General features: G+C 44.6%; 2 protein-coding genes and 1 long non-coding RNA gene across 4 annotated transcripts; 1 reads left to right on the plus strand and 2 right to left on the minus strand.

Annotated features, from left to right (window-relative positions):
• Positions 1 to 7,726: 7,726 nt before the first annotated feature.
• On the minus strand, positions 7,727 to 8,493 carry LOC130520914 (uncharacterized). Its single transcript, XR_008949108.1, has 2 exons — positions 8,320 to 8,493; positions 7,727 to 8,043 (listed from the first exon to the last, which is right to left on the minus strand). It is a non-coding gene; the product is annotated as an uncharacterized LOC130520914 (long non-coding RNA).
• Positions 8,494 to 9,572: 1,079 nt separating this feature from the next.
• Positions 9,573 to 11,655, minus strand: LOC130520915 (TRPM8 channel-associated factor homolog). Its single transcript, XM_057024610.1, has 5 exons — positions 11,568 to 11,655; positions 11,119 to 11,355; positions 10,802 to 11,022; positions 10,613 to 10,726; positions 9,573 to 10,527 (listed from the first exon to the last, which is right to left on the minus strand). Exons 1-5 carry the CDS (start codon positions 11,653 to 11,655, stop codon positions 10,285 to 10,287), a joined length of 903 nt encoding a protein of 300 aa, XP_056880590.1. The 3' UTR covers positions 9,573 to 10,284.
• Positions 11,553 to 12,753, plus strand: LOC130520913 (aprataxin-like). 2 transcript variants are annotated; one of them, XM_057024608.1, is made up of 4 exons: positions 11,553 to 11,825; positions 11,993 to 12,039; positions 12,246 to 12,512; positions 12,603 to 12,753. In XM_057024608.1, the coding sequence occupies exons 1-3, from the start codon at positions 11,705 to 11,707 to the stop codon at positions 12,483 to 12,485; spliced, it is 408 nt and encodes a 135-aa protein (XP_056880588.1). In that variant the 5' UTR covers positions 11,553 to 11,704; the 3' UTR covers positions 12,486 to 12,512; positions 12,603 to 12,753. The 2 variants fall into 2 exon arrangements, with proteins under 2 accessions (XP_056880588.1, XP_056880589.1); XM_057024609.1 differs by having other exon boundaries at positions 12,580 to 12,743.
• The last annotated feature ends 7 nt before the right edge of the window (positions 12,754 to 12,760 follow it).

Below are 12,760 nucleotides of genomic sequence, written 5' to 3' on the forward strand. Positions count from 1 at the left end.
ATTTAAATGCATTACGTCATTTTCCTAGAAACACATTTCTTACACTCAGAGTTCAACATGTGTACAGCTTAAGACATCTTAAACATTTCATTTACATCTTGCATCACATTTGTCCATTCTTCTTCTGATTCCTCTTCATCGTTGTCCAGTAGAGATCGTTCTTCCACCTGCAGCAAAGTACTAGTAACAGCTGATCCCACGAGCCGGCCAATGCAACCCCGAACAAGAGGTACTACACAGCAAGCTAGTATGGCTAATACTAGCAGCACTATCCCTATCATCATTCCTATCTTGAACAACAGTTCCCTCCACCTTGACAACATTCCTGTAAGCCAGTCTGGTGGGGGACTACCATCATCAATCATAGCTCTCTGTAGTTTAGTTAAATTTTTCAATCAGGTGACCGTCCGCATCATTCTCTGGGATGAACGTACAACAGTAATCTCCTACCATTGCACAAACTCCTCCCTGGGGGGCCGTTATGAGATCTAAGGCCATCCTATTCTGCATGGTCATCAGTCTTAGCGCTGTCATTTCTTCCTTGACTCCTGTGAGAGCAACTTTTGTCAAATTAGTAAATACTTTCAACCTGTAATCAACTGTTTCCAATCTCAATATGTTCTTTCCTATTCCTAGCCACGGAAAGAGTGTCATGGTCACTTTATTTCCGGTTGGCCAATGCTTAAACTCTCGTGGTACATCTGTGCCCCACACTGAGTCATGTGGTTTGAACTCGTCATTCAGATCTCTCCTGGAACGCAACTGTGGTGCAGATCTAGCATTAGCAGCATAAATTATGACTGTGTGATCCTTGAGATGTACTGGAGCACACACTCCTGACCACTTTGCTGGTAGGTCTGCATACGCATTGTGTCCACATAACCACCATCCCTTATCCACAAATTGCGTGCCTTTGTCTCCTGGCGCGAAAGCGGGATAGTTACATGTACAGTTATAACCTTCTGGACACCTCTGTGTTGAATGATTCTGTGTCCGAGCTGTGAAAGTAGCATAGCGCCACCATGTATTCAAACTGTAAGTGTGTGAGGACTCTGGATTTTGTTCTAACCATGAATGTTCTAAGTGGCTAACTACGGTGCGTTTAGCGCGCGCGTAGCTCTCATCCTGTCTCAGAGCATCTTTCTGTCCCTGATTACCTCCCTCCTGTCGGAATTCCAAAGACCAAAACTCACGAGTCCCGCCGTCACAGCACTCACCACAATTAGGAAGAACAACTTCATTTCCTTTTAGATCCTCTTCACAGGTTCCGACGGGGTTCAGCCGTTGCTGGACCTATACAGGCCGTCAGCCGTTTACGGAGAGTCCGCCACTGCTCCCTCGCCTTCACCTGGAAGAATTTTCTGTTTTTACAATGGGAAAGGTGTATCCACGACAGTTTTCCGTCCACTCGAACTGCAGTCTTTGTGGTCAGCTGTACTTGATAAGGACCTTCCCATCTAGGCGTGTTCCACCTCTTCGCACAAACTTCTTCACCCACACGTAGTCGCCCGGTTGAATGGGTTCCTGGGGGGTGGAATCTGTGGAAGACACAGGACTAGGCAGAACATTTACTGTATTCACACATCGGTTAAGTAACACTTTTTTCAGATAATCTGCTATTGTTTCTTCAACATGTTTTAGCTCATTTGTTGTTGCAAAGTATGGTAGGCAATAAGGCCGCCCATATAATGCTTCAAAGGGTGTGATGCCTGTTTTCTTGTGTGGTGTTATGTGCATCCATAATTTCACCAGGTCGAGACAAAACATCCAGTTCTTTCCTGTCTCGTCCATACATTTCTTCAGTCTGTTCTTAATAGTACCGTTGACTCTTTCAACCAACCCTGCACTCTGAGGGTGGTATGCGCAGTGATTCTTCAAATCAATGTCCAAAGTTACTCCTACAGTTTTCACTATCTCATTTACAAAATGGCTTCCATTGTCGCTCCAGATGACCTTCGGGATGCCAAACCTGGGAATGATCTCTCTACATAAAACTTTTGCTACTGTCAGTGCATCTGCTTTTGCTGTGGGGAAAATTTCTACCCACCTAGTAAATCCATCTAACACTACTAGACAATATTGTTTACCTTCACATGGTGTTAGCTGAATAAAATCTAGAAAAACTGTGTGAAATGGATGATTTGGTAATGGTGTAGTGCCTGCAGGGGCCTTAAGGGCTCCCTGTGGGCTGTGTTTTACACAAATAGCACATTGTGAACAAAATTTTTTTTGAGTAGGTATGAAATCCTATAGTATAATAATGTTCATTAACCATCTGTACCATCCCTCCTGTTGAGACATGGCATGGCCCATGGCTCACTAATGCTGCCCATTTATGCATATTCCGGGGAAGGATTGGCTTGTTTCCTATGGTTAACAGTCCTTTATCATCCAGTTTGGCTCCTCGCTTCTTCCACATGGCCTTTTCTTTTTCTGGAGCACTTTGTTGCATTTCTTTTAGAATATCATTATCTGCAGGTTCTAAGGTAAATGATTCCTCATTATCAAGAAGTGTGTTGTTATTTGCTGCAGCCTTTGCGGCTCTGTCAGCAAAGGCATTGCCTTGTGAGACTGCGTCTGTGTTGTTAGTGTGTGCAGTGCATTTACATACAGCTATTTTGCGTGGCTGCTGTACTGCTGCCAATAATTTTTTTAACAGTTCTGCATGCATGACCGGTTTGCCGGTCGACGTTTTCATCCCTCTTAAATTCCATTGTTGAGCAAACACAAACAGCGTGGAAAAAGCATATTGACTATCTGTGTAAATGGTAACATCTTGTCCTTTGCTTAGTTCACAGGCACGTGTGAGTGCGACGAGTTCTGCAGCTTGAGCAGAATAGGAGGAGGGAAGTGATTTCGCCTCCACCACCTCAGTTGCTGTGACTACTGCATAGGCAGTTCTAGTGCGTCCACTCATCCTTTCTTGATGATCCATCCACAAAGAGTGTCCGTCCTGTAGTCAACGCGACATCACTAAGATCTGGTCGCGGCAGGACCTTGGTGGAGACCTCATCCAAGCAGTTGTGCTGGTGTCCCTCTTCTGCGGTGGGTAGCAGCGTTGCTGGGTTTAAGGTCGTGCAGCGTCGAATCGTCAGATTCGGCTGAGACAGCAACACTGCCATGCAGGAAAGATGACGTGCTGGCGACAGGAATGCTATCTTACTTTGTAGCAGCAGTATTGACACTGCATGTGGAACTAGCAAAGTTAGCTCATGATATAGCACCACTCCTGCGGAGGCTTTTACTGCCTCAGATGCTGCCACCACTGCTTTAACGCATGGTGGGAGTGCACAAACTACGGGATCTAGCTTGTGGGAGTAGTAGGCCACTGGCTGCCTCTTATCTCCGTGTTTTTGCAACAAAACTGAAGTCATAAAATTACCTTTGCAATCTACGACCTGCTCAAAAGGCTTCTGATAGTCTGGCAGCTTTAACACTCCAGCACTTACAAGGGCCTGCTTTGTGTGTGTAAATGCTTCTTCAGCTTCAGGGGTCCAAGTTAACACATCAGTCATTGCTAAGGGATTATCATACATCAATGCTTGTAAAGGGGCAGTTATTTTCGCATAATCTAAGATCCATGATCTGCAAAAATTCACTAGTCCTAAGAATGACATCATCTGCTTCTCTTACCCACAGATTAACCATTCTATCTACAGACCACATCCCTTCGGCTGTGGTACGAATCATCAACTGAAGCTGAGAGATAAGATCTCTTCCTAACAGATTTACGGGACATGTGGTGGAGATCACGAAAGGGGCTTTAAGTGTGATTCCACTTACAGGGTCACAAACATCTACAGGAACTGACATTCTTTCTTTAGTTATGAGACCATTTGCTGATCTCACGAAAATCTGTGTAGAAGTTGGCTTCAGGGCTATTGGATCTCTAATTACTGATTTACCTGCACCCGTGTCTACTAAGAATGTTAAAGAATTGCCTAACACGGTCAGTTGTATTTCTGGTTTGCCTTCAGCAAACAGGAAGATGGTTTCTAAGTCTAAAACATCTTCTAAGTCATCTTTTTCAAATTGGTCAAATTTTGTGCCCTGATTTGTTTTAATTTTTGTGACATCTTTTTCCGGTTCTAGTCATTGTTGAGGTGGATTAGAACCTTGCTGCTGTCCTCTATTATATCTCTGGTCACGTTGTTTCTTTCTGCAATCATGTTCCCAGTGTCCATAATTTTTACAATAATGACACTGATCTTTTTCACGGGAATTGCCTCCTCCTCCCCTTCCGCCTCGGCCTCGCCCACGTCCGCGGCCTCGGCTTGGGAGAGGGTTGGCATTGAAAAACATGCCTGTTGATTGGTTCTTACTTTTTTGGCATTGTCTTTCAGCATGCATAGCATGTTGTTCATAGCGGTTTAGGTTACTAGTTCCGAAATCAACTAATTGTCTCTCTACCCATGATTTTTATCTCTGATTTTGATCCCCCATGTATAGCTTGCTTTAACTGCTGTTGGTAGGGACCTTCTGGTTCTTCCGCATACGGAATTCCACTATTTTTTCCGGAACACATCTTTCATTCTCATGCTATAGTCTTCAAAACTTTCGTCAGTCTTTTGTCTTGTGGCCGTAATGGCGCTGTAGTCAGCTCGTCTGTAAAAGTAGTTCGCATGCGCTCGTACAGTCTGTCAAGTCTGTCATTTAGTTCTTGGCTGCCAGGCTGCCATGGTTGTTGAGTGGCTGGATCCACTGGGACCCAATCTCCTCTAACAGTGCCCCATTTCTTGCCATTAACGCACATGAGGACTTGCTGTGTTTCAGTACCGTTAGTATAGTAACTTCTTTTAATTTTATAATATTGCCTGGCCTGTCTAAGTTACCATCCCAATCGAACTTAGTCATCCACAGCTGAACATATGAGCATGAACCTGGATATTTGTCTTCCATGTGTTTACATGATGCTGGGTTTTTGAATTCAGCACCTTTTGTGGAATGTTGGTTGCCCATGTTTGCACTTTATTTATCAGTTTTTATGTATTTGAATGGAGACGCCTGATCTCCCGACTGAACAACCCTCAATCCATACAGGATATCTAGTTCAGCCCCCCTGCCGTGGCCTTATAGTCAATCGTTCTCGATCAGGAGAGTATACACCAGGCTTCTACCTCCGAGGAGGCGGGTGTATCTTGCCTCTGCTTCTCTCCCGATGACCAGGCAGGCAATACCGCGGTATTTTCTGTGTAGCGCTTTTTGTGTCTTATACTCACTCCGTTGTCGCTATGGTTTCTTTCTGAGTTGTTTTAGTGCCTTCTTCCCGTCACTGGAGATGGTCGCCCTGGGAGGGACGAAGACCGGCCTTCCGTCAACTCGTGATGAAAGGTCTTTCACTTCGGACGTCTTTTGACTCCGGCTGCGCGCAGACTTCGGCGTTCGGTCATCCCACGGCGCTCCTCTCCAGGTCTTGGGATCCGGCTCGAAGGACCAATTTTTGTGAGGGTGATGTTTGGTCACCCGCGCTGTTCGTTTACTAGACTCAGATCAACCACACAGACAACAGGAGGCCTTGCAAGGGAGAGCTGACGAGCAGTTCAAGCTTCCTCTCTCAACTCCGTCAGTCTGCTGCTCGCTCTCCTCTTTTATTTGGTTCACACAAGATTTGTATCAAAACAACTTCATGATTCCTTCTCCTCCTATCTCTACGACTTCCTCGTGTCCTTGAACATGATACCTCCCAGTGCTGGGAACATAACAGCTACAATACTTGAGTCAAACACTCATACATTCTTTTTGATTAAACATTCTAAATCTACTTACTATACTTACTATAGCATTGAAACGATAATAGTAATAACAACAATAATTCTTCTCACAGTGCCATTAGTGACTCGTGCTGCCAGACAGACTGTGTTGCACCCTTTTTTGATTTCACCACATTGCCATATCAACCTGTTGGGACGAGATCTCCTTGTGAGGACAGGAGCAGCTATTCTGTGTGGAGATAAAGGTCTTTTGGTGCAATTTCCTAATGGAATGAAACTGAACTGCTGTATTTCACACCAAGGTGTGAAGGGACAAATGCTGATGAGTCCGACACTCTCTCCAGAACAGGGGGTGTGGGCGGACATTTATTGGGGAGAACTTGAGCCAGAGACCTCACCTGGTGTCGGTGTTGTGGCATTGTTTCAGAGCTGGAGGTCCTGGTTGTCGATGCTAAGTCCTTTTGCCCCGCCAGTTGATCCCTATCATGTCACCCTATTTTACGACTGTGGGAATAATGAGGTCTATCAGGATGCGTTTAGAGAAAAGTTACAGGGAAATTTCTGGATGATTACATCACCGTGTTTGTGTGTTGGGCCTGAAGGTGTGGCTGCACAGGTCGACTTTGCTGCTGAACAGAATGAGTGGTATGAGAGACTGTAAAGGAAATGTTGTCATTTCTGGGTCTCGCGAGCTATAGTAGACATTTTATTCCTGCATATTCAGAAAAGTCTACACCCCTACGTACAATGGTGAATGAACAGGGAATGCGTGATTTGGCAGCCCGGCTAACATGGACAACTGAGGGAGAGAAAGCATTCATTGCTCTTAAACAGGCACTCACTACATCTGCATGTTTTGCCATTCCGGAATATAAAGATACTTTCTTTTTGGATGTTTCTGAAGGAGAACATACAGTAAATGGTGTTCTCTTTCAGAAAAAAGGGGGTGAAAGGAAAGTATTAATGTATGCAAGGATAATACTGGACCCCATTGAAAACAGGCAGCCACCGTGTGTAAGGCAGGTAGCAGGGGTAGCAAAACCTTTACAAAAAACAGCACATTTAGTGATGGGTTACGCTCTGACAGTTCTTACAACACATAGTGTGGTATCACTGGTCAGCTCAACAGCATTCACCATGACCTCACTTAGGCAGACCAGGATGGACAAGATTTTAACTGCACCACACATAACATACACACATGAAGGGATCAATATGGCAGATGGTATGGGAGAAGGTGAACCACACAGATGTGAGGAGAAAGTGAAGAAAGATGAAAAAATTAGAGTAGATCTTAAGATGGAGCCGTTAAAGGATCCAGATGAAATACTAATCACAGACGGCTGTTGTTTCAGACACCCACAAGAGGGGCTGAAAGCTGCCTATGCAATAGTTAGAAAATCGGAAGAAGATTTTGAGGAAGTGGAAAAGAGTCAGCACAACTTGCTGAATTGAAGGCAGTTATTAGAGCATTAGAAATATCAAAGGGAAAGAGAGTGACCATCTATACAGATTCAGCATATGTAGTGGGAGCAATACACTTAGAACTTTGTCAATGGTTGCGGGCAGGTTTTAACACAGCATCAGGATCTCCTATAAAACATGAGGCAGAGATGAGGCAACTGACACAGGCACTCATGGAACCAGCAGAGGTCGCAGTCGTAAAGTGCAAAGGTCACAGCAAGGAGAACTCTTTAGAGGGAAAAGGTAATGAGGCGGCAGATCAGGCAGCAAAGAAGGCTGCAGGTTATAAACCAAGTTAAAAATTGTTGTTGGCAGAGAAAACAGTGCATGAAATTCTTCCAAGATACGACAGGGAAAGACTTAGTTGTGATCAAGAAGAAGCTTCTCCACATGAAAAAACAGTTTGGAAGGAAAGGGGGGCTGTGAAAGTTGAAGGAATTTGGCGGGGCCCAGACGGCAGACCTGTTCTCCCGCCCGGTCTGGTAGATGCCGCTCTGGAAGAGGCCCACGGCCTGACACACTGCGGGAAACCACGAATGATGCAGAGAATGTTCAATATGCACACGATTTAATGTAAAATCAACAATTCCAGGTCACGGCATTTTCCACCAGGTCAGGAAAGGCAGTGAGGTAGCCCTCATGACCAAGGACCACGATCCTTCCACGGCCGTACAGAGAAGCAGCCATAATAACCTGGCCTTGGCTGTTCATCGCCAGAGGAAAGGCGTGGTCTCCGATGAGGACCAGGTCACTGGGAGCACTGGGACCACAGAGGTCCAGTTCTTTCACGCCTCTCATGAGACGTGCGTAAGACTCTTCATGGAGGTTCTGTGTTGGCTGGGTGGTCATGATGAAATGGATGGAGGGTCTGAAAAGGTGGATGACAAAACAACCTATGATGATACTAAGAAGGATATATAACTGCAGACATTAGCGGAATTTAAAGGCAGACAAATAAAAACCTCCAGTAAAATCTGGCAAATTGTGCAATAAACCAATAAAAACTATTTTACATAAAATCAGGGCTACATTTTAGGCCTCACAACAGGTCTTATTAGATCCCGTATCTAAATTTATGAGACATTTTTCTCTGCACATCCACGTTATAAAACAAGAGTTAATCAGAGCACTGACGTCTACATACCCAAGAGGTGCTGACGTCTAGCAAATTAATAAAATTCCACCCGTTTATTTAAATACCTTGACTTCCTGCTGTGATATTTACGTCGCACGGAGGTCCAAGAATGTGAGCATGAGGTAGGAGGGAAGAGACAAAATGGGAACAAAAGGAGGAGGAACTCTGCTCTTTACAAACCCAATGACAGGAGATGTGTCTCTATACCTGTTGGTCCACACCTGACAGATCACAGATCACCCAGAATCCTGTTGATCCAGCAAAGGAACACTGCTGGATTTAATTAAATGTTAAGCTGACATGAGCTTGTCTATTCTTTTCTTCACGGAGGTATTTTGATGGTTGTCTCGACAAACCGGTTTCTCCGGATTCTGTGTCGGAGTTGATCCTGATCCAAACCCACTGATATTCCCACCCTGATAAGGAGTCTAATGTGTCTCAGGAACACAAAGGACCGTCTAACCCAGGCATGGGCAAACTAAGGCCCGGGGGCCACACGCGGCCCATTAAACGTTTTAATCTGGCCCGCCAAACTTGAAAAATTAAATGAATAAACCTTGTTAATGTTAAATTTTCACTGCAATTCTGGTGTTTTCCCACTACAAAAAAGACAGTCAGGAGGAGAGTGATGGTGATATCCTGAAGGATAACAGAACTTTCAGTGCTTTAAAATAGAAATGGTTATTAATTTTTTTTAAAAAGGCACATTTTATTCATTTGATTTTAAGTGTTTTAAGACTCATTCCAAAGTCAGATATTTTGTTGTAATGCTTCTCTTCATTTTTATTTGAAATTAAAGCACATGTTTTCTCCATATCCCAAGATGTGTATTTTTTCTCCAATGAGGTGAGGTTACCAAAGCACTCCATCCATCCATCTGCTCCTGGTCCGGCCCCTTTGTCAAATGTTAGAACCCATTGTGGCCCACGAATCAAAATGTTTGCCCACCCCTGGTCTAACCTGACCTAAAGACTTTAACGACGTTCTTCAGCCTCAGTTTCACTTTCGTTCCGATGTTTTTTCGGACCAGTTTGGTACTTTTCTCTGACACCAGAGGGCGCTGTAGTTCTACTGGGCGAGTACCAGTGATGACCACCAGGTTAACCCCTTAACAACAGCAACAACAACAACAACAACACACCTGAAATGAAGCAGAATTACATCGCTGGTTCTAATTAAATCATTCTAATAAGGGAGCAACAGACTCCACACAGGCTCAGATTACTCCCCTCAATCAAGCACAAATGACTCAAAAAGTGATAAGGAGTTAATTAATTCTTTATTAGCCTTGTCTTGATTAACAGAAAAGACAAATAGGATTGTAATGATATCAGGTAAGGCAGCAGACTACATGGGGATTAAGACATTTAAGACATCCACCAAAGATTATATTTCACCCTGAAGCCGCACAAGTGTTGTCTAATATAATTATCACCCTAATAAGCACCTATTATTGCATTATTTCTAGGTCCTCACCACCAGGGAAAGCAAAACCCAACTTTATGATAGAATTTTTATGAGGTTAGACGATGAGCTGACAAATCTCAATTAGATTATATGTCAATTAAATCATCAAAACTTTTGCACTTTTGAAACCCCCCCTCTCATCCTCATAATTGAGGGTGAAAAGTTGAAGAACCTCAGGCTGTTTTGGGGGTTTCGTACTTGGCTCTGATCCAACCGACTTCATCTGTCATAACCAGGGAATAAAACCAACAAAATGAGTTCATAAAACTGGATTAGATTAAAAGTCTCCCGTGACTAAGTTAAGGCAACAGAGACCTTTTACACCCGCTGCTCAACTGGGGGAGGAAGCAAACAAAGAGGCGGAATATCAGAAAAACCCAAGGATCAACCCCAAACCCATAAAAGCTAAATGGTTAAAAGAAGTTACAAGATCAAAGCTCTGCACTGTTAATCATCAGGAGGCTGATTGATCATCAGGAGGCTGATTGATCACCAGGAGGCTGATCCTCAGTTGTACTGGGCCATGGGGTGGTCGGTCCAGGGGGGCAAATGAGAGAGATCCTCCTCAGTGATCTCCTCGATGGGCCAAGCCCAGGACTTGAAGAATCCAGACAGATTCATTCCCACAACACGGGAGAAGGTTTCAGCATACAGGTTCATCTTTCCCTTGTTGTCGTGAGGAAAGTTGCTCATCTCAAAGTAGCCAGCAAAAACCTTCTTGAAGGCTTCCCAGCCAAACTTTTCCTGCAGCTACAAGAGAGAAGGAGAAGAAAAGCTACATTGTTCATCTTCATGCTTTATGATCAGGGGGAGGGAGATCAGGCAGGTGTCTCACCTGCAGGTAAGTCTCCAGAGCTGTCCAGACACTCCAGTCGCTCAGCTTCCTGCCGTCTGCAACGTATTTCTTCATCCGAGCTTTTCTCTTCTCTGAAGTCAGGTCTGAATGAGCCTGCACCACACAGCATGAGACAGTAACACTCGGAACAACAGAAAATTCCAGTAGACCTCAAGAACAGCCTGATACCTCTGTTCTCTTAATTCCCAGCAGTTCCTCGTGCACGTACACTGACCACAGGTTGCAAGTACACTCAGTGGTGTGTGGTGGGAATTCCCAGCAGCTCCTCTGTTGGTTGTGTCCCAGTTCATGAATGGGACCCCACATGCCCCCAGCAATCTTTGTGGCGTTGGTGATGAGGTAGGCGGTGGCAGTCTGTCCAATGATGGGATAGCCGGCATGCATCCACCCTGTTTGTCCAACAGACCTTGGATGAAGACCTTTGTGCTTCCATGTGGGTGGTGGGAAATGATCTACGTTAACTGGCTCTTGTTCGACACGCTTACCATGAGAAATCTGCACATCAATCACGATGCGTTCCTTGAGAGGAAATTTGAGCGGTGTTGCGGTGAGCTCAGCGACGGTCTTCATTATGTTATTCCAGACTTGTGCCAGCTCATCAACCTGCTCAAGGTCACGGACAGCTTTTGATGGCACGGTCAGGATGATGTTGTCAAACTCCAACTCTGCCCAGGGGGATGGAGCCGCACGCCGCTGCGACCAGTCGTCAGCTGTGGTCACACCTAAAAAGGGAATTATAACCATAAAAACGAGGGTTCGTCCTGTGTAGAACCTCAGAAATATCTCACAGCTTCAGTGCAATCCCAGACTCACCAGATTTATAATATGGTAAGAATTCGGACACTATTTCAAAATGGCGTCCACACGATTGAGTGCACTATGTAGGGTATAGGGGGTGGTTTCGGACACAGCCAAAGTGGTGGTTTCTTTCTACTGACGCCGAAAAGTTTGATCGAATCGAAGAATTTGTACGCTTTAGACTTTGTCACGATAATTTCATCTCCTCGTTTATGTTCATTCATACATCTAAACTTTACATTCGACACGATACGACGCAATAAAGGCTCCCAGATGTCGTGTACGCTCGTCAGCCAGACCGGAGCTCGGATCTCTCTTGAGGATGGACGTCCTGTGGTTCTCGGCCGAAGTCCGGACACCAGAGTCACCGACAAGAAATGTTCTCGGAACCAGGGTAAGGAAATGTGGCCCAATTAATTGTGAAATCGGGATTTTTTTCCGTCATCCAAGCCAAAGTGAAATGAGTAATTTGGTCAAAGGCATGCTACTGATGGTACAAGATAGTAACCATCGAAATAAGGGTGTTTATTTTGAAAGAGTAAATCTTTTTCTGTCTTTCAGTGAAAGTGGTAGCTTGCTATGCAGACCAGGACGTTGTTGTTACGCAGGTATGAACAGACCCACATCACTGACATTTGGCTCATTGACCACAAACAGGTAGATCAGTTCTTGTCTCTGACGCAACACTTTTCAAACATCAGCTGTGAATGTCTGAAGATTGATGGCATTGCTGTTCCACCCACATTGCCTCTGTCCTTTAAACTCTGTGCCCTCTGTATAACAACGTTTGTGATTGCTAATTTGTCTTCTTTAGTTGGGACCAAATCCTACTTTCCTGGATGGTGTACCGCTTGGCCAGGGCCTGTCAGGGACTCTCACTGACGGAGGTACTCTCTACCTTGTCAACCAAAACCACCCATTTAAGCTGTGCTTTGATTTGAATTCAAATAGAACAGCTACCAGCACTGTAAAGAAAGGAGAAAAAGCTAAAGATAAGACACAAGGGGGAAGCAAAGAGACACAAGTGAGTGCAAATCCCAAGCGCAGTATATAGGATTTCTTTTCTACCTCTCCCATGAAGGTAAATTGGCACAGAACCAAAGTGTGTATCATTTGGTCTGATTGTATTATTGCATTTTCTCCTGAAGTTGTGTTGTCTTTTTTTTTTTAGTCGTCAAAAAGAAAACTTAGTCCTGAAAAAGAGGATGCTCAGGTTAAACACCAAAGAAAGAGTGAGGATGAAGAGGAAGAGGAAGGAGACGAGGAGGAGAGACGAGCAGAGGAGAAGCTCAAGCACCTTCAGGAGATGGCAGAGAAGTTCACACCCGA

The sequence above is a fragment of the Takifugu flavidus genome, unplaced genomic scaffold, assembly GCF_003711565.1.
Source record: "Takifugu flavidus isolate HTHZ2018 unplaced genomic scaffold, ASM371156v2 ctg587, whole genome shotgun sequence".
Lineage (NCBI taxonomy): Eukaryota > Metazoa > Chordata > Actinopteri > Tetraodontiformes > Tetraodontidae > Takifugu > Takifugu flavidus.